General features: G+C 44.7%; 1 protein-coding gene across 3 annotated transcripts in view; it reads left to right on the top strand.

The window, feature by feature from the left end:
* CELSR1 (cadherin EGF LAG seven-pass G-type receptor 1) overlaps positions 1-22,367 on the top strand; it is a 564,861-nt gene that overhangs the window by 411,396 nt on the left and 131,098 nt on the right. For all 3 annotated transcript variants that reach the window (XM_029617243.1, XM_029617241.1, XM_029617244.1), the window contains exons 11-16: positions 117-230; positions 1,354-1,528; positions 2,121-2,262; positions 3,647-3,767; positions 4,117-4,300; positions 10,198-10,299. In XM_029617243.1, the coding sequence (XP_029473103.1) occupies positions 117-230; positions 1,354-1,528; positions 2,121-2,262; positions 3,647-3,767; positions 4,117-4,300; positions 10,198-10,299 (838 nt within the window). The remainder of the gene's footprint in view (positions 1-116; positions 231-1,353; positions 1,529-2,120; positions 2,263-3,646; positions 3,768-4,116; positions 4,301-10,197; positions 10,300-22,367) is intronic.

Raw genomic sequence — 22,367 nt, 5'->3', positions numbered from 1 at the left:
TGATGTGTTAAGGTTCTATTTATTAAGAATATTTTCACATGCATGAAGGAATACAATTTGTCCTGACCCTTTTTTTATTTTTAAACCTAACTGTTGCCCTTTCCCGGTTGTAATAGAACACCACAGAGATTGGGAATGAACTACCTGGATTAAAACTAAAAAGCATCTTTGTTGGAGGTCTCTCTGGGGAGAAGGGCTCAGTAAAGCAAGGCTTCCATGGCTGTATGAAGGTAAGAGAGAGAAAATAAAGCTAACCTCATTTTTTTTAGTGCCTGAAATGCTGGCTAAAATTTTTACATTTGATCTTATGCTTAGAACACAGATTAGGAGGCAGGGTGCTATGGGTCTGATTTTATCAAAGGCTTTTCTTAGTTCCATGACAGTGGAGAAACTTCACCCAAATTGATCTTGCATAAAATCCTGGCTAAAACCTATACCAAACTATACCAAACTGAAAATTATTAATACGATTACTCTCGCTTCAGTATGTTTGGCAGACACGGTCTTGCCATACATAGTGATGTTGACTGCATATGAATTTGTAAAGTGCTATGAAAAGAAAACAAAGAACTTGGGTACAGGATGCTAAATTAATGCAAACTGGGATTGTTTTATTCCAGTTACAAACCAAATTTTTTTTTAATCCTAAGATTTCAAAATAAATATCGTTTTAATATTAGCAAGTCTTTAAAGCTCACATGCAGGTTAAAACAATTATAGAAACATCCTTAAATATTTTTTGTTTTTCATTTTTATTATAATTGCTCACAAATGTCTGCAGATTTTTAAGTCCAAGTCTTGACTTGAAATATAGACATAGCAAATCATTAAGTATTACTGATCACTTCCTATACTTCACAAAGAAACTTAGAATGTGATGGGAGGTGATGATTTCACAGTCTACCTGGTATCCTCTCATTTTCCCTACCTATTGTAATATTGTAAACCCTACATGGCCTCTGGCTTTGCTCTCCCTTTCCCATCACTAACAAACCTTTATGCTTTACCAAGAATGTCTCAAATTCCATTACTGTTTTCCTCTCCACCTCCACTGGGAGGCGGTTCTGTACATCTGTCGCTCCCCTCTGTGAAGAATTGCTCTGTTGTAGTACTCCTCTTCCAACTTTGTATGGTGACTCATTTTTCTAGAACTTTATTTTCACAAAAAAAGGAAAAATAAATGAGTACATTGTACCCTCGGCACAGTTGATTCTTGTTAATAGCTAGCTTTCTTTATGACCCAAGCATTATTTTTGATAGAAAAAAAGAAGAAGCTGAAGAGGCATCTTCATTACATATGGCTATTTTTATTTCCTTACCCCTCATAAGTGTTGTTGAATTTTCGAAACCCAGGGAGTAAGAATGGGCGAGACCTCCACAAACATTGCTACCCTCAATATGAACCATGCAACAGTGATCAATGTTGATGACGGCTGTGAAGTTGACAACCCATGTGATGCTAACCCGTGCCCCCAAAATAGCTACTGCAATGATGAGTGGGAGAGCTACTCTTGTAACTGTGATCCAGGTAATCCAGTCCTGATGGGAGAAGGACACTACTGAGCTCTTGTTACATCTTTAAGTGTGCCAAGAAGCTGATAAATAAGAGATTTTGAGTGTTTCCCTTTTTTTGTAGTCTGAGCTCATTTCTCATAATATACAGGGAAACCTGTCCTGTGTCAGATGTTTTTCTTTTACCCTTTACATCTCACAAGGGCCTTATTTAATCTTACTACTGTCAAATGGAGATCAACCCCTCCATTTGTCTTGTATGTGCTTGCATTCTCCTCCAGGTGCAAGGAAGGAAAAGCTGCTCCCTATAATGCAGGCCCCAAGTCTGACTCAGCCAGACATGGTATAGTTGATGTGTCAGAGGGTGGCTTCAGGCACTTGGGGTCATCCAAACTTGTATATTACTCGGAAAATACAGCCCCATGGCCTTTTCTTTTTTCTCTACGTATTGAAAAGAATCTGTCTCACTTGACAATATCTGAGAGAAAAATCTCCATTTGTTTAAGATGTGTTAACTGTACAAATCACAAAATAGATGGCTCTGTCTTTGACATGCCAAATAGTAAATTACAGTGGAGGATGTAACTGTATCGCCTTGTTTTCCCCAGGGTACTTTGGGAGAGATTGTGTAAACGTGTGCAACTTGAACCCATGTGAGCATGTTTCAACCTGTGTCCGCAGACCGAGCTCTTCTCATGGATACACCTGCGAATGTGGACAGAACTACTATGGCCAGTACTGTGAGAACAAGTAAGTTACGGCAAATGTCTTCCTAGTCCCCTGGGACAGCGCCCTAGTATGTCACCTGTACGAAAGCTTTGAAAACCAGATTTCAGAGCCAGCTGAAGCCTTCAGTGCTGTTGAGAAGGAGCTGGTAAAATGTTCAGGACTAAAGTTTGGCGAGCCAACTGTTTAATTACCAAAGCAAAAAAGAATGTACATCAGAAATGGCTTAAAAGGGCTTTTTATACTTTCACTTTTAATATTAATCAGCAGCATATTCTTGGATAAGTTAACAAAGCATAACAACTTGTTCCCTGTACTGTAAAGAGTAAAAGGTTAGTGATTGTCACATGGTTTCTAATAAATGCTTCTTAGCACTATAAATTACCCTCAGTTTGGGTAACCATTGCTCAGAAGAGGTCCCGGGCAGCAGTAACAGTCTGGGGTTTCAGTGTATTGTCAGAGCTTGCAGAGTTAAACTCGTACATGGTAGTATGATTTGCAAATTGCAATCCAGCTGGTCAGGATTTGTGATTTTTGTGGTATGTAGTTGTGTGATTTTAAGACTAACATTTTATCATGTCTCAGAACAACTGCCTCATTCATCTCTTAATTTGTTTTTCCAGTCTAAGTTATGAAATCTACCTTTTTCTTTGAAGATAAACAGTTCACCGAGTTACGCGCATGGGTCATATGACTGCATTTGGTGCCAAATGGATGGATTCTTTCTGAGCTTGTGGGAAAGGGCAAAAGTGTTTTCACTGCCCATGCATGAACATTTCTGTTCTGCAACTCCTCTGTCATTTTGTTCACAGAGACCATTGGATTTGGGTTTTCATTCATTAGCCGTGCAGGTCTCAAGGAGGAGGTTTTTCTTTAGCCTCTTTTCCTAAACCCCACCAGATCACTGCTGTTAGGGGTGTTTGGCAGTCCTAAAGTTATTTTTCTTTGTCATTCTGCTAAGCTGGCTTGAGGATTTTTTTTTCTTCAGCATTACAGTGCCAACTGATCACTTGGCCACATTTTTCAAGTATTCAATCTGTTTTGGTGAAGAGGAAACTATCTGTTGATTTTCATCACCATGCCCAAGAAGCAGGCAAGTGGTTTCAGGTTCTATCCCAAATGCAAAAGAAAGATATCGCTATACTGATCATCACAAGATTTTCTGTAAAGATCAGGGATAAGGCCTCAATACCTCTGTCTGTGACATATGTACAAGGATGTCAACCAAAGTGTTTCGGGCCCAGAAGGCTAGACTCTTAGCTTTCTTTATCAGTGAATTAAAGTCCAGCTCCTTGCAGCTGGAGAAATCTGTCTGGCACTAAGTATACTCACTTGACTCATGTGTGTGACTGGAGAATTGCTGTATTTTAAGAACATCTGTGGTAAGCAACTTTGTTTTCTCCTACAGAGTTGACTTACCCTGCCCCAGGGGATGGTGGGGAAACCCTATCTGTGGTCCCTGCAACTGTGAAGTCAATAAAGGATTTGATCCTGACTGTAATAAGACCAACGGAGAATGCCGATGCAAGGTGAGCACATACAGTCTCAATGTGTGCCTTCAAACTTCTACATCAAACTTTACCTGCCTCCAAAGGCTAAGAGAACATGTCCTGCACAATACTGCTCTCTCAGCCATCCAGCTAAAAGACGTTGTAAAGTAATAGCACATTTTCTAACCAGTACTAACAACTGCAGAAACTATTGGAGTGAGCAGTATTTTCTCAAGAAATGATTATTTTACTAGAGAAGCAAGAATATTGAAAAATAGTCATGTTGTATTTTACTTTAGGAAAGAACAATTCAAATGGGCAATGTTGCAAGGTATTTCAGTCTTCTTGTGTGGATAATATGATATAAATTGTACTTTGCTCCTTTCAGGATAACTACTACAGACCTCAGGGCAGTGACACTTGCTACCCTTGTGACTGCTTTGCTTCTGGTTCCAATGCGCGTGGCTGTGACATGGAGACGGGCCAGTGTAACTGTAAACCTGGTGTGATTGGGCGGCAATGTAATCGCTGTGACAATCCATTTGCTGAGGTCACCAACCATGGCTGTGAAGGTGTAGTACATGTCCCAGCTAACTCTGGAAAATATCTTTTTTTCCTTACTTGAACAGATCACCAAGATTAAATGTTTAGTGAGATGAGTATAATTTAGTTTTAGTTTAGTTTTATTCAGCTGATAATCTGCCTTACCACATTAGGCTCAAAGCAGAGCACAACAGTAATGGTACAGACAATTCTATTTATTTATTTATTTTATTTAGATTCTGCTTTTCAGGCATTGTAGGTATTTCAAAAGTTCATCATAAATGAAACAAAAATAAAAAAAACCCATAAAGCAAACGGTAATATCAAAAAAATTAATATACGTAGTAGAAAATAGAAATAGTTAAAGCAATACCCTAAAATAAACAAGAACAAGAATTAATGTAAAGAAAGCAGGAAAGTCTAATCCATCATTATTGAGAGATGACTTTAAAGGTCACATAGGAAGAGCTGCAGCTGCTTATTCCTTGGCCAGGTAGGAGATCGTGCTTCAAGTGGCAGTGCGCTTTCTATTTCTATAATTTGTAATCTGTTTGCCTTGCTAATTGGTGGATTACATTAACCGTGTTTGCAAAAATCGAAATGAGCAATCAATTTTCTTATTGCAAAAGTTGCATAGATTACCTTTAGTTACTTCTCTTAATTTTTCCAGCAGCTTCTGGCTTAAACTTAGTGTTACATCTGTTTGCATGTCAATGATAAACAGAGCCTCCACTTTGCTGTGATTGTGGAGCAAATGCCCTAGGATTGTCTTTTGTTTCAGAATTGTGGCTTATGGCTCCTGCTGCTGCTACTGCTTATCTCTGTTGTTCATTTGTCTCAGTGCATTGTTCTCTCTTGTAGATACTGTCACCTCCATTTTCTCTGTGTAACTGCCCGTATACTGTACCGCAATCTGCCCTGCAGCCGCCATTACACTTTTCCTACATCCCTACAGCAGTCACTACCATCTTTTCTACTACTAGAACTTCCCAGCATGTTACTCTATTTAGGAAGCTAGAATCAGAAATATTCTTGATTCTGCACCACTCTGACCTACTAAACAGAACCACACAACAGTAATAGCTGATTAGCAATGCTTCTTCCATAGAAGTGTAGGGGAAAAGTATAGAACAAACAAGAGGGCATTGGAAAGGGAAGAGACATAAGATGAAGGAGAGAATGTGAGGAGATGTATGGAGCTAGAAGAGGGGAAAAGAGGGGAAGGAAGGTAGATGAGCAAAGATTCAAGAGGAGGAGAGTGGGGATGAGGAGAAAACTAAAAAAGAAAAGAAAATAGGGAAGCTAAATGGAGAAAGGAACAAAATGACAAAATAAAAGGAATTCAGGCACAGAGAAGGTCTGAAATGATATTTTCATTTAAAGTCTTTAAAACATTTAATTTTTTATAAAACCGTCTACTTTGTGTGTTACATAATATAAAACTTCTGATAATATATGCAGATGTGATGCAGAATTATTACAGAATCTTAAATTGTGTAGCAGAGAATTTTCTGAAGCTTGTCACAGAATCTACCTGGGAACTACTGCAGACAATAACTTTGACAGTGAGTCACTCAGTAGGGAAATGCCTACAGAACCTGAATGTAATCTGCTTTGTAGTGCCTGAAAGGCAGAATATAAATCAAATAAATATTTAACTAGGCCCAACCGTCCAAAGATTTACTATTCTGTGCCTTAGGTAAAGTCTTTTAAACATAGGTCCCAAGGTGAATCTGAAAGGTCTAGGTTATAACCCATTTCTTTCCATGCTTCAGGAAGGTTTAACCGTATTCAGTACTAAAATAATCAAAACTTAATCTGTAATAGATTATTTTCTAGGAAAGGTAATCGGTATGGATATCTTTAATAATCACCAAACACGATGCACAGAAAGTTAATGAACATTGATTTTATTAAAATGGAAGCAGGGATATTATCATATATGTTATAGTTCTAGAACAGGGAATTTTGAATGGGGGTAAGGATATTGTGAATATACAATGAGATTTCCTTTCAGATTTTTATTTGGTAATTGATTGCAATTAGGAAAGATATTTCTGCCTATAATATCACATTTATATATTTTTCACTATTCTTGGCTTTAAACTCATCCTTGACAACTAGAAGGATTGTTCCTTCCTTGATGGAATATAGTATGTTACACATTCAAATTTGAAGTTGTTGCAGCCAAAAAATATAATTGACTTAAAATTTTCCGAAAATCTAGACACCTGTAGATTATTATGGGGGCAGTTTTCAAACTGCACACATTAGTGGACCGTCTTTGTGCCATTCTCAAAGAGAAAGTACGGAAGGATTTTTACTTTGTACCACGTGGACAAAGTGCGTGTGGTCACTTGCACATGCTTTTTCTGTGGGCCTTTATTTACTTAAAAGATCATATGTAAGTTTGAAAATGCAATCTGTGTCATATTTTTCTTCCCCAAAATTAAACACACTTCTAGGAATGCCTCCTCTCAGTGGGGCTGATGCAATAAAGTGCGCTCAGCTGAGCTCACTGTATAACCTGCAGCTGGACGCGGGTTGTATAGGCGCTCACTAATCCTCTTATGCAATAAGGGAATTAGCGCCTCTACAACGTGCGTTCAACACGGAGTGAATCTAATAGTGCTCATCACATGCAAATGCATGTGAATGAGGCTATTAGGCATTCACTCCCAATGCAAAAAAAAATAAAATAAATGTGCGTCTATGATGCACATTTAGCAATCAGAAATTTACGCCTGCCTGGAGCAGGCATTAATAGCTGAGCGCTCTTAAAACTAGTACAGAAAAGCAGAAAAAAAATGCTTTTCTGTATTGCCTCCTACTTAATTTTGTTGCTACATTAAGAAGGAGGAAAAACAAAATTAGATAAAGTTAAAAAAAAAAAAAAAGTTTTAAAAAAAACAAAACACCTGCAGTCCGGTGCAGGAAATGGAAGCTCAACTGACAAGCATCCGTTTCCTGAACCCCCTGGCTGTGTGGCGTTTAGGAAAACCAATACCGATAAACTCAGCGTCGGGTTTCCTAACCGGCGGACGGCCGACGCCGATCGGGTTCTCGTTAGCAAGGAGGCGCTAAGGGCACGCAAGCGATCCTAGCACCTCCTTGCTAACGCGACTCTGTAAATATTGCATGGCACCCCCAAGGGGGGGGCGTGTTAAAGCGGGCGCTGACTGTTCAGCGCCAGCTTTCTGTGCATATTTATTGTATCGGCCCCAGTGTGGGCTAAAAGCACACATGTTGTTCCACAATGCAGGAACTTTTAGCTTCATTCAGCTTGGGTAGTTTTTAGACAGCCATTTTGAACAGGTAAAAGTGCTTTTTACTCATGTAAATTGCTTTGACAGTTGCCCAGTATGTATCCCAGATTCTGTAATAACCATTTTTACAGCATCATTAGATAAAATATGTTGTATAGTATGGGGGTAGTTTTGTAACAGCCTGGGTTTGAAAGTCATCACATTTGTACATTAATTACAACAATTTTCAAAGGGGCAGATTTTAAATCATACGCGTGCGACGTATGTTTGTGCGCGCAACCTAGCGCACAAATGTGCGCCCGATTTTATAACATGCGCATGCAGCCGTGCGCATGTTATAAAATCAGGGGTCGGCGCACGCAAGGGGGTGCACAATTGTGCACCTTGCGTGCGCCGAGCTGCACTGCCTTCCTCTGTTCCCTCCCAGGCCACTCCAAAATCGGAGCAGTCTCGGAGGGAACTTCCCTACCCCACCTTCCCTTCCCTTCCTCTAACTCTCCCACCCCCCAGCCCTAAGCTAAACCCCCCTAAAAAAGTTTTCTTACCCAGTTACGCCTGCCTTGGGCAGGCGCAAGTTGCGTGCACCGGCCAATAGCTGGCCCGAAAACCCGGGCACGGCGGCAAATGGCCGCTTTGCCTGGAGGCTCTTGCCCCGCCCTTTTTTCAAGTCCCGGGACTTACATGCGTACTAGGGCTTTACGGTGCTGCCGTGCCTTTTGAAAATAGGCCCAGCACGCGTAACCCCCCTACGCGCGTAAATCCTCGAAAATCTGCCCCAAAGTGAACTTAGCATTCACTTTGCAAATTACTTCACTAAAATTACCCACACACAATTACACCTGCTAATTTTTATGCAGAAAATTTTAGAGGCAATTTTACGTGCACATTTTTGAAAATCCAAAATTATGCACATAAGCACCAAATGTCTCCTCAACTCTGCCTCCCATGGAACACCTTTAGTCAGTTGCAGGAAACTTAAGTGCACACAGGACATACACGTGTAAGTTTATCTTCATGTTGGGTGAGTGATTTTATAATGGCCATGTTTGCCAGTAGAAATGGCTTTGAAAATTGCCCTCCCTGGTAGTACTATCCTTCCAGATGGATTAGGTATGTTTAGAGATGTGCAATCTGGCAAAATGAAATATAGGAATTAACAACAAAATTTCCTTTCATTTCGTTCTTAAAACAAAACCATTGAATATCCAATGAAATTTTGTTGGTTTCATGTTTCTTTTTGAAAACAAAAAAAAGTCATCCATTGGGCCTAGGTCCTGGCTTGAGGCCTAAGGAACTGGCTGAGGCCCAATGGAGGGACCTCTGCCTATTTGAGCGCAGTGCCAGGGCATGGATCTAGGCCTAAAGCTGAGGCCTAACGCAAGGCAAAACATTTGGTGTCTCATTTGATGCCCCAGAGTCAGGCTCGGGCTTAGGCAGAGACCCCGGCATTGCACTTAAACCTAGGCCACGTTGGGCCGCGGCCTAGGTCCAAGTGCAATGCCAGGCTCTTTGCCAAGCTTGATGCTGGGGCCTTGGCCAAGACACCACAAATTTTGCCCTGCATCAGGCTGTGGCCTATGCCTAGGCAAGGCCCCAGCAGTTGAACTGCCGAACATCGAAATGGCAACCTCCACTGAAGAAGGAGGTGCCAGAGTTAGTTAATTCTGGGGTGTCCCCAGCAGACACAGTCATTTTAAAGAAGAAGAAAGAAGAGAATGATGCTACGAGGCCTGAGCTCCGGGCCAAGGCCCCAGCGTCAGTCCTGGGTCCAGGCCTTGGCCTAGACCAAGACCCAGGCATTGGGACCTGGTCTCCAGACCAGGCCCCAACTTTGGGCCAAGTCCAAGGCTCTAGCATTGGTTCTAGGCCAAGGTGTCGGGACCAGACCTCAAAGCCAGGGCTTTGCATAGGGCCTAGGCTGAGGACCCAGCGACATACCATGGTCTAGGCCTAAGCAAAACCAAGGCTTTAGCCTGGGCCTAGGCCTCATCCGCGGATCCTCCCGGACCGGGTAAGTGGGTCTGGGGAGGATCCCTGCCTTGGCAGTTTTCGAATAGGTGGTGGGGACAGGTGGCTGTGGGAGACCCATTTCTTTTTTCTTTTTTATTGTTTGTAAACTAACGAAAACAAAATAAACATTAAACAAAATGAAATTCATGGAGAAAAACACCCCAGTAACAAAATAAAAAAATGAAACAAAATTGTTACCCTTGTTCACACCTAGTTATGTTCATTAAATGTGTTTTACATATTATAATTCTTGTGAATTGAATACAAATATGAACACACAAAGATAATTTATTAAAATAAAGTGAAGAGCTTAGATTCTGTATTGTTGAAAAATGTACTTTGACTTGAACATTGCTGTATTTTGTTGATAACCCCAGTAGTCCCATGCTGCCTTTGAAATCTGTATTTTCAGTATCACAAATACTCTTGTTGTTCCCTTGTACACTGTAACTGAGAGGGTTATCATTTACTTAACCACTCCTGAATGTGCTATAATGAGTCTGTTGTCTCATGGGATCTTTGCTGTAACCTTAGCAATGAAAAGGGTGATGTTTACTTGAAAATATTTTGGTAAACCACATGAGAGAATTGTTAGAAAGCAGCTAAGAATTCAGAAATATATATATTTTTTTTTTTTTGCTTGCATGCAGTGATTTACAATGGATGTCCAAAGGCCTTTGAGGCTGGCATATGGTGGCCACAGACTAAATTTGGACAACCAGCAGCTGTACCTTGTCCTAGGGGTTCTATAGGTAAGTGCAAGGAAAGCCAGAACCATTCTTAGTTGAGTGCTGGTTTAGTTAAACATTCAAATGTCTATGTATTCTTAAGTTTGATGTACTGCCTTTCCCAGAGGCCCGAGGTAGAATACAAAATCACAGTAATAATCACAACAGAATAAAATGCAAAATTAGACAAACATAACAAAGTATAAAAATGTTACGTGAATGTATTATATTTAGCAAATAGTGGGCCACACGAGCTTTTCTTAGGAAATCTATGTTTGGAGTTAGAAAGCAATATATGTAATTAATTTATTAGTTTTGTATGAAAGTATTTATTTCAGCTTGCAGTACTTCATGGTTCTCGTAGCCTAGCCACTTAAATGTCTACTCTTTCTTCTTTTCTTGCTACACAAACCTGTTACAGAAAAGCGTGCATGAAAATATAGGCAACAGGAATCTGGTTCAATTACAGTTTGAGGTCACCTCACCCAGTGCAGAATAATGAACGCTAGTTATGGGTGCCCCCCACACTCCCTTTTGGATAGTGTGTAGTCATTCTACAGTTTAACCTGCATTGTCATATAGCTTGTCTACTATACTCAGCTAAGCTGCTCTAGGAATAAGGAAATCTCACCCAGTCAGCTGATTTCTTATTCTGGCCAAAGGTCATGATCGAGAGATGCCTCAGTTTTCTGTTCTGGTTCTTGCTGATGCGGCGGTTACTACCCTTACCCAATAAGCCTGATACTTTTGATGCAACTCAACATTGCTCTTTGCTGCGATGGCAAGGGTAATGGGGAATTGGATTCAAGCAGCAACCAACGAGGGCCTGACTTTTACAGACTGGGAATCTGTTAAGCATTGGGGAAACCTGCAGGGCGCAACAGATGCTACCGTGCGCTTGCTGGGAAGACTGGATGGACCATTTGGTCCTTTTCTGCTGTCATTTCTGTTTCTCTGTTTCCCCTGCTGCTTATGTGATGCTACAAGTTATAGTATTTTTTTACACGGAAGAACACCACCATATATGGATAGCTGCTGCACAGCTCATATTGCTGAGTATTAGGGTTCTTTGTCCTTGCTTATCCAGATATAAGGGGGCACTCTACCTTGCCTCCTCACTAGCAGGCCGATTCTGTAAAAAGTGCGGGAGAACCGGCGCTCCGTGTTGAGTGCCTGCTCTCCCGACGCGCGCACAGGCACCTCTCCTGAGCGCGCGATTCTCTGTTTCCTAGCTTGTACCAGATGGACTCAGGACCAATGGGTATAGTGTGCTCCTGATAGCAGTTGGAGACGAAGTCAGATTTCAATCTGACGTCAGCACTACATATACCCGTGCACGAGGCTCTGTTCCTCAGTTTTTTCCGTCTCCATAGCAGTTCGGGACTTCACACACGCTTGCACAGCGTCAGAAAACCAAACTCCAAATTCAAAAAAGAAAGAAAGAGAAAGAATCTTGCCTACAGATGAGCCCCGCTCTTCTGCAGTGATACCTAAGGGTCCCTCCCCCAGTCAAGAATTCCTGAGGTGATTTCTGAGATCCCTCAGAGATAAGCCTCGGTCCCGGCGTGGACTTAGCCCCCTGAAAAGGGAGCGGCTGAGAGGCAGCGGGTGCAAGACCGAGCACGGTGGTGAAGGTATTCCCCTCTTTCCCCGCAATCGGAGACCGCCCGGCAAGAGACCCGGAAGCACCAAGACAAGGTAAGGTAGAAAACTTTTCTCTAAGTCTCTAGTCTCCAAGGCTCGGATAACCGCACAGATCATCCCTCCGGCACCTGTCTAATCGGGTTGAGCAGCCCCGTCCGGGCTACACCCCAATCCAGTTCAAGGGTCCTCTCACTTGGAGACCCTCTGGGGGGGGACCGCCATCTTGCCCGTGTGGTCGCCGGCGCCATTTCCCCCCCCCTTAGTCGCCGCTTTGTCCGCACAACTGAGCCATGCGCACAGCAGCGAGCCAGGTGCATAAAATACTTGTGGCACAGCGCCGCGCGCACAGCAACGCGCACAAAGAGTGCTGAGCACACAACTAGGCCTGTGCGCACAGCCACACGTGCATCTTCCGTTCCTGGCACACAACGTAGGCGCACCCGGAACGCATAACCAGGCCTCCCAGCATGCGCATCTGTACAGAATACACGCGCAAATCATGGCACCGCTGTCCAAGACAGCTAAAGGGCCAGTCCTCTGCTCGGCATGCCACCTGAAAGCGGCACAGCCCGAGGTGACCTCCGCCCTGTGCCTGTTGTGCGAAGAGCCGAGACAAGGTCCCCATCAGCCTGTAGAGGACTCCGGATCTACCAGCAAGACTACCCCGGACCTCTCTATTCCCGACTCAGCCCTTCCATAGTGGGGGCCCTCGGGGAGTGCCGCCGGACCCAATGCGGTCCCAGGCAACTTCACTGGGCGGGATTCTTCATGGAACTACAATCCTACATCCACGCACAGACAGGACCACCAGCAGCACAACCACAACCCCCGTCAGTGGCCTAGAACCTCCCAAGGCCCTCCTGGCCTCCACCAGATGAGCCACCCCTGGACAAATACCTCCCCTTAGGGGACACAGATGATTCGGAGAAGGAACCAGAACCCCTGGAAGAAGGGGAACTCCCTCCAGGTACGGAACCGCATCGCACCAAGCATGGGTGTAGCTTGCTTGTTACGGCGGTTACTACCCCAAATCAATTAAGCATGATACTTCACTTGGAATACATATCCAGCGCAGCTCACTGCTTCAACGACAGGGGGAAATGAAGTAAAGAGGATTTATATTCAGTCAACCAACAAGGACTGAATTGCAAAGGCAGGGTAAACAAACGGGAGTAGCTTGCTTATTACAGCGGTTAGCTAGATACTTCAGTTAGATGCAGCTCCAGCACTGCTGTCTGCATCGATGGTGGAGGTGGAAGGGAATTGGAACCAAAACGTTATCAATAAGAGCCCTGACCTCAGCGGTCAAAGTAACAGATAAGTATGAAAACAAATAGGTGTGAAAGCTTGCTGGGCAGATTGGATGGGCCATTTGGTCTTCTTATGCCATCACTTCTGTGTTTCTATGTTTCTATGCTTCTTCCCAAAAGACGAATTATCAGATCTCGTAGCCACGAGTCTGAAGGCATTGGCCATCCCGGACACATGCAACACAGCAGAGTCCAAGGCGAGCCCCTTCCTGGCCAGGCTCCGCTAAACCTCACGCCATTTTCCTACGCTAAAGGCCATACAAGAACTGATCGACCTGGAATGGGACGCCCCAGAGGCCACTTTCAAGGGGGGTCGAGCCCTAGATGCTCTCTACCTCTTGGACCCCGTGACGAAGGAACTCCTGAGGTTTCCCAAGGTCTACGCCTTGGTCTGCGCCACCACAAAGCGCACCACCATACCAGTCGAGGGTGGAGCTTCCCTCAAGGATGCTCCTGACAGACAGCAGGAATCCATTCTCAAAGTCTTACGATGTATCAGTTATGACCTTACAGATCGCTGCTTGCTGTGCCGTGGTATCACGTGCTTGCCTGGCGATGGCCAGGGACGCAACTACGCCAATCGAGGCATTAGACCCGGCAATATCATTCCTCACAGATGCGACCTCAGACCTGGTGCGCACTTCAGCCAGGAGCCTCTTGTCCATAGTGGCAGCCAGAAGACAGCTATGGCTCCGAAGCTGGTCAGCCGAAGCGTCCTCTAATATATGAGGCTCACGAGAATGGATCACTCCTCTTCGGAAGCGACCTGGACAAACTAGCTGACAAATGGGGCGAGTCCACAGTACCCCGTCTACCGGAGGACAGGAGCAAGAGGAACCAACGCCCCTCTCCCCAGGCACCCAAGGGCAGAGGATCCCAGCGTTATAGACCATACAAAAACACTTAGCAAGCCCCCCACCCCGCCGACAAGGGACAGTCCTTTCGGAGCAGACACAACAAAAGAGGAGCCAGCTCAGGACCAGGCCCCAGCTGCAACACGCAATGAGAATCAGCAGACCCATCTACAGGAAGAGATCATAGGGGCAGACTTGCCCTTTTCTACCGAAGATGGGTCGAGATAACGTCAGACAATTGGTTCCTATCCATCATCCGAGAGGGATACTACCTGGACTTCCACAGCATCCCTCTGGACAAGTTTGTGATTTCTCCGTGCAACGACCCCTCCAAGAGGAAGGCAGTGGAAACCACACTATCAAAACTACTCTCCCTAAAGGCAATAACACTGGTGCCTCCGCACCAACAAAATTCAGGGCACTATTCTATCTACTTCATCGTGCCCAAGAAAGAGGGAACATTCCGGCCCATACTGGACCTCAAGACAGTCAATCGCTACCTGAAGGTACCCCACTTCCACATGGAAACCCTGCGTGCAGTCATAAGGATGGTACAACCGGGAGAATTCCTGACCTCCCTGGATCTGTCAGAAGCCTATCTTCACATACCGATCCATCGCATCCACCAGTGTTTCCTACGCTTCGCGATATTGGGCCATCGCTACCAGTTCCAGGCCCTACCGTGGTGGTAGTAGTGGCAGCACTGAGGAAAGAGGGAATCCTCGTGCATCCATACTTGGACGATTGGCTGATCAGAGTGAAATCGCCAGAGGAAAGCCAGCAAGCAACCACCAGAGTCCCAACCTCGGGTGTGTCGTCAACACACCCAAGAGCCACCTGCAACCCTCCCAATACCTGGAATACCTGGGAGTCTGGTTCGATACCAAAGGGAACAAAGTCACCCTTCCCCCTACAAGGAGAAGGAGATTGATGGAACAGCTACGAGCATTGTTGAATTCCACTCTCCCCACGGCATGGGACTATCTCCAAGTCTTCGGACTCATGGCATCAATCATAGAAGTCATCCCATGGGCATGGGCCCACATGCAGCCCCTACAGCATTCCCTACTGTCTCGATGGAACCCGATGTCTCAAAATTACTCCGCCCCCCTACCGGAAAAGGTTTGGAACCAACTACAATGGTGGCTACAAGAAGATCACCTGAGCGAGGGAACAAGCCTATCACCACCGGAATGGACCTTGCTCACTACGGACGCAAGCCTGCACGGATGGGGAGCCCACTGCCAGGAGCTAATGGCTCAAGGGCGATGGGACGAAGAAGAGTCTGCATGGATCTTAAACAGACTAGAAGCCCGAGCAGTCAGACTAGCCTGCCTACGGTTTAGCCACAGACTCCAAGGCAAATCAGTCAGAGTCATGTTGGACAACGCCACAACAGTGGCCTACATCAACTGCCGGGGGGAACTAGGAGCCAGCAGGTGTCCCTGGAAATAGAACCCCTAATGACGTGGGCAGAATCAAACCTACAAGGGATATCAGCTGCCCACATCACGGGAAAAGACAACGTCACTGCAGACTACCTCAGCAGAGAAAGTCTGGATCCAGGGGAATGGACATTGTCGACAACAGCCTTCCAGCGGATAGTAAATCACTGAGGAACACCAGCCATGGATCTTCTGGCAACCGGGCCCAACACCTGGGTTCCCAAGTTCTTCAGCCGAAGACTGGAACAGCTGTCCCAGAGAATCGACTCCCTCGTCCAGACCTGGCCTCAGGAGGACCTACTTGTACACCTTCCCTCCATGGCCACTACTGGGCGGAATCATCTGCAAGATAGAACACCACAGAGGGCTGGTACTTCTAGTGGCCCCGGACTGGCCAAGAAGACCGTGGTACGCGGACATGCGAAGACTTCTAGCGGGAAACCCTCTATGCCTACCTCCACACAGGGATCTACTGCAGCAAGGACCGATCCTCCACGAAGACCCAACGAGATTCTCACTTACGGTCTGGCCATTGAGAGGTCTCGCCTGAAAAAGAGTGGATACTCAGGACCAGTGATAGACACACTGCTCCAAGCGCGCAAGTTCTCCACTTCCTTAACATATATATGAGTATGGAGAATATTTGAAGCCTGGTGCGAGGGCCGCGACATCCTTCCACGGACAGTCAAAATCCCCATGATCCTGGAATTCCTGCAGGATGGCGTAAGCAAAGAGTTGTCTCTCAACTCCATCAAGGTACAACTGGCTGCCCTGGCCAGCTTCAAACCCAGGGTGGACGGCAGCAGCCTAGCGGCCCACTCAGACATCTCCTGCTTCTTAAAAGGGATCAAGCACATTCGACCACCTCTAAAGTGGCTGATACCCCTATGGAATCTCAATCTAGTGTTAGACTTCCTAGCAGGATCCTCGTTCAGACCAACTCGTGGTCTGTCCCTACGTCTCCTGACCTTGAAGACAGCGTTCCTCGTGGCAATCTGCTCAGCTCGTCGAATCTCCGAACTTCAAGCACTATCATGCTGGGAGCCGTTCCTCAGATTCACGCCGGGATCCATACAGCTGCACACTGTACCCTCCTTCCTGCTAAAGGTGGTTTCTCACTTCCATCTAAACCAAACCATCTCTGGTTTGGTTTAGATGGAACTTCCATCTAAACCAAACCATCTCACTTCCATCTAAACCACTGCCATCTCCAGACGAGCATAACTCTGAAGACTCACGCCTTCTTCGCCACCTGTACGTCGGCAGACTCCTAGTCCGATACCTGAAAAGATCAAAACCTGTACGAAAGATGGACCATCTGTTCGTTCTTCACAGCAGGAAGAAGCAAGGGGAAGCAGCCACACGGGCAACCATTGCCCGCTGGATCAAAGAAGTATTCAAGGCGGCCTACATAGAGGCAGGCAAGCCCCCACCTCTACAAGTCAAGGCCCATTCTACAAGGGCCCAGGCAGTGTCCTGGGCAGAAACCAAGATGCTGTCATCCGCAGAGATCTGTCGGGCGGCAACGTGGTCCTCCATCCACACCTTTTCGAGATTCTATCGCCTGGATGTTCAGGCCAAGGAGGACACAGCATTCGCAAAGGCAGTACTAAATGGGCCATGGGCAGCCTCCCGCCCGGTTCGGGAGTAGCTTTTGTACATCCCATTGGTCCTGAGTCCATCTGCTATACGCTAGGAAATGGAGAAATTACTTACCTGATAATTTCATTTTCCTTAGTGTAGATAGATGGACTCAGCACCCCACCCATGGCTGCCTCGCAATCAAGAAGCCCCAGGGGAACCTCCCCCCAAGTGCAACACAAGCACAGGTAAGCCAACCCTTATTTCTAGTTCAGACACCCATATTACCAGGTGGCGGCGCTTCTCGGTTGAATGCCCTAGTGGTCTCCAGCTAGAAACCTTGTCATCCAATCCGAGAAATCAAGTTTCAAGTTAATCAAGTTAGCCAAATTAATCAAAATTATCCAAACACAAATATATCCATAATTGCTTTTCGAGGAGAAAACTGAGGAAAAGAGCCTTGAGCATGGGTATATGTAGTGCTGACGTCAGAAAGAAATCTGACTCCTTCTCCAGCTGCTATCAGGAGCACACTGTACCCATTGGTCCTGAGTCCATTTGTCTACACTAAGGAAAATGAAATTATCAGGTAAGTAATTTCTCCATTTAAATTAGGTGTCGCACTAATAAGGAAGTGCTAGGGACAATAGCGCGTCCCTAGCACCTCCTTATTAGCGGTAGAGGTGGCTGTCAGCGGGTCCGACAACTGACGCTCAATTTTCTAGCATCAGTTTTCAAACCAGCTGACAGCCACGGGTTAGGAAAATGAACACCAGCAAAATTGAGCGTCTGGTTTGTTTTTAACCCGCTGATAGGCAGATTTTTTTTATTTTTTGTTTTTTAATTTTTAGTGCCTCCGACTTAATATCTCTAGGATAGTAAGTCAGAGGGTGTACAGAAAAGTAGTATTTTCTGCTTTTCTGTACACTTTCCCGGGTTGCTTAGATCTTAACGCCTGCCCTTGGGCAGGCATTAATTTCTAAGAGTAACATGTGCGGCTTGGCAGCACATTTTACTTTCAGTATCCCAGGGACTAACTAATAGATTCATCAACAAGCATTTGCATGTGATGAGCGCTATTAGTTTTCGCAAGATTGGCCGTGCGTTTTTGAGGTGTTATTACCTCTTACAGTATAAGGGATAATAGACGCACGTTGAAAAATGAGTGGCCAAACGAGTGCTAAATGGTGCGCATGACAGGTAGGCAAAATAGCAGTAAGACCCTTAAGGTGGTATATAAGGAGCATGACAGGTAAGCAGAGCAGTGCCAGCAAGACCCCAAAGATGATATATAAGGAGCATGGAAGATAGGCATGTGGCAGCAAGAATCCTAAAGTGCTATATAAAGGGCATGGCAAATAAGCAGAGTGGTGGTAGCAAGACTCGTAAGGTGATATATCAGGGGCGTGGCAAGTAGGCAGTGCAGTAGCAGCAAGATTCCTAAGGGGTATGTCAGATAGGCAGAGCAGTGGCAGCAAGACTCCTAAGGTGGTGCATCTTGGGCATGGCAAGTAGCAGAGTGGAAGAAAGGCCTTCAAAATGCTTTGTCATCTTGCCACTTGCATAGAAATTCTAGCAAATTGATTTTCAAATAAACAAGCTTTTCTCAGCAACTCTGATGCCAGCCTTGAATAATGAGGGCTCATGATGTTCCTTGTCATTGAGTAGACACGTTCACTGGCATGCTGGTTGGTGGACAGGAAAGATAGTGCTGAGCCACCTTGGTAAGGTCTGGCCAAACAACCTTCAAACTCAGGGTACTTGGACACAACTTGAAGCAAAGTTTCAAATCAACTTCCTAGAGCTTCAAGCCATTCGTTATGCTCTATATGCATTCAAGGACTGCTTTTCACACAAGACTGTTCTCATACAGACAGACAACACAGATGCAATGTGGTACTTGAACAAACAAGGAGGAACAGGTTCTTACCTGCTCTGCCAAGAAGCTGCGCAGATCTGGGCCTGGGACCTTGCACACTCCATGCTTCTCTGGGCCACTTATCTGGCAGGCATACAGAACATAGTAGCAGATCGCCTCAGTCGATGTTTTCATCCCCACGAGTGGTCTCTGGATCCCTCTGTAGCGAGCAAAATCTTCCAATGCTGGGACCTCTTTGCATCCAAACTGAATCACAAAGTGGACAGATTCTGCTCCCTGCACAGGCAAGAAAACACGTTAGCCATGGACGCCTTCACTTGCCCCTGGAACACAGGCCTACTATATGCCTATCCTCTGATACCACTAATAGCCAAAACTCTCGTGAAACTACAACAGGGCAGGGGATCAGTGATACTCATAGCCCTGTACTGGCCTCGACAAGTGTGGTTTCCCATGCTTCTCGACCTCTTATAACTCAAGACCAATCTCATAACTCAAGACCACAGCATGTTACGCCACCCGAACCTCCAGACCCTATCCCTCACAGCCTGGATGTTGAATGCCTGATCCTACAACTGCTCAATCTTTCAACTGACGTCTCTTAAGTGCTTGTAGATTCACGAACACCTTCCACACGAAAATCCTATCGTTCTAAGTGGAATAGATTTACCATGTGGTGCATGCAAAAAGGTATTGAACCCTTTTCCTGCCCCACTCCATCTTTATTAGACTATCTCTGGCACCTTTCAGACTCTGGTCTCCAGACTTCCTCGGTACGGCTCGGCTACACTTCAGTGCTATCTCAGCCTACCTCAAGGGTGTAGGGGATGCTCCAATAACAGCACATCCCCTTGTGAATCGGTTTATGAGGGGCCTACTGCAATTTAAGCCCCCTCTACGGCCATCAGTTACTGAATGGGACTTAAACGTAGTACTTGCAAGACTCATGCGTCCCCATTTGATCCTTTGCACTCCGTTGATGTTAAATTTCTTACATGGAATGTTCTTTTCCTAGTAGCCATTACATCTGCTCGAAGGGTCAGTGAGTTACAAGCACTTGTCATATACTCAGGTTCCTCCATGACAGAGTGGTCCTCCGTACTCACTCTAAATTCCTTCCAAAGGTGGTAACCGACTTTCACCTGAATCAATCTATAGTCTTGCCCACCTTTTTCCAAGGCCTCACTCTCACCAAAGCGAGAGAGTTTTACACACCTTGGACTGTAATGTGCACTCGCAATTTACCTAGACCGCACTGCAGTCCACAGGAAATCCACCCAACTGTTTGTTTCTTTTGATAAAAACAAACTGGGAGTTGCAGTGGGCAAACAAACTCTCTCCAACTGGCTAGCAGACTCTATCGAATTCTGCTATGAGAAAGCAGGTCTTCCTCTTCAGAGACGAGTGAAGGTGCACTCAGTAAGAGCCATGGCAACGTCAGTAGCACACTATCGTTCAGTACTAATTGCTGAGATCTGTAAAGCTGCAACATGGAGTTCTCTACACACATTTGCAGCACATTACTGCCTAGGCAAGGAAGGACGTCAAGACTGCCTTTGGCCAATCCGTCTTAAAGAACTTATTTCCAGTATAATCCCAACTCCTTCCACTTCCATCTGCTGTGGTTTTCAGGCTGCCTCATTTTTCCCAGCAATACACCAGTTGTTGTGCTTGTTGCACAAGTTGTATGCTGTTGGTCCAAATTAAATATGTCAGCCTGTAGCTTGCTAATCACCCACATATGAGCACTACCATCCTGCTTGTCCTGAGAGAAAGCAGAGTTGCTTACCTGCAACAGGTGTTCTTCCAGGACAGCAGGATGTAGTCCTCACGAAACCCACCCGCCACCCTGCGGAGTAGGGTCTGAAACTGTTTTATTATTTTATTTTTTGCTCGCACCTTTTGCTACAAATGAGACTGAAGGGAGACCCCTGTTGCTGCAGGGATTATGGCATGCGGGCATGCTCAGTGTGTCAGTCAAAGTTCTAGAAACTTTGACAAAAGTGTTCCTTCACAGGGCACCATCTGATGACGTCACCCACATGTGAGGACTACATCCTGCTGTCCTGGGAGAACACCTGTTACAGGTAAGCAACTCTGCTTTGTCCTTGCTGCTGAGTAGCTTATTGAAAATTGGATCTTAAGCCCTTAATGAGCTATTTAACATATGTGCAGGAACTTCAAATTTAAACATGTTCGTATATGCTAAACATTTAAATAGCATGCTAATGATGTCATTAGTCATTAACATACTGTGTGCTAAGGCCCTGGTAGGAAAAACTATATTTAAACACACACTTTTAGCCTGTAAATGTGCTCTTGTTCGGCATGATAGTTTGCAAATGGTTAGAAGCCATATCCTTGGCCTTCCCTTGGCCTTGCCACCCCTTCCCATCCTACCCCAGGAGTAGATCTGCCTCTCCCCCTACCAGATTAGTACTGTATATGTTAATTCATAGGATGTCTTATCTAGGGATGTTTTTCTTTTAACTGGATCAGATTATTATAGTTTAACCAAAATTAGTATCTGAAGCATGTGAAAACATTAGGTGCCATCTACATTGAGCATATAACCAACATTTTTATGGTATGGAGTGAATTTTTATATACTTATATCAGAAAGCTAATGCATGCTGTCCACTGAATTTTCATAATTATAAGAGAGTCCCAGTTCATTAGTACAGTGCTTTTTATCAGTTCTTGTCTATTCAAGGGATAAACCAGGATGCTAGAATTATGATAGAATGCAACTGGTATGTGATAGCCTTTTAACATATCATGGAGTGTCTGGTTTCTTTTCACAACAAAACTAGTACTTCCTAGAGATGTTGTTCTAGGCTCAGAGAATGCAGTGACCTCAATGTGCCTCTGTGGTCAGCAGCAGGCATCTCTAAAACAGATGTTCCTTTGATCTCTATCGGTCTGCCCGATAACATTTCATGATATCTGCTGCTTGCAATTGACTTATATGCATGTTAGTGACTCGGTGGTTTACTTTTCTCATATTTATTTCATTAGCAATCTTCAGTATCATACAAAATGAAAGCCTAGAAAAGCTTTAGAAATCCCACAACAGTAGTTGTTAACCTTCTGACTCTTTATGAGCTGCAAGCTGTGAGACTATGTACTGTAAGAAAGATCATTATTTATATCTTGCCTTTCTTTTCTTGATGTCCATTATCAGCAATGGAAATAAATTCTCTGAAAGGGCATATATTATGAATTCTTTAGTGGGGCAGTGACTCAAAACCTTTTCTGACTGGGATGAAGTTAGAACCCAGCAAAATAACAGATCCTACCATGAAATTAAATCATTGTAGACCTCTGCTTGTAATTCTTTTCTTATTGCATTGTTTATGCTAACAAGGCTATAAAACTA

The sequence above is a fragment of the Rhinatrema bivittatum genome, chromosome 9 (genome assembly GCF_901001135.1).
Source record: "Rhinatrema bivittatum chromosome 9, aRhiBiv1.1, whole genome shotgun sequence".
NCBI lineage: Eukaryota > Metazoa > Chordata > Amphibia > Gymnophiona > Rhinatrematidae > Rhinatrema > Rhinatrema bivittatum.
The sequence above is the reverse complement of the archived record's forward strand: the minus strand, read 5'-3'. Positions and strand labels throughout refer to the sequence as shown.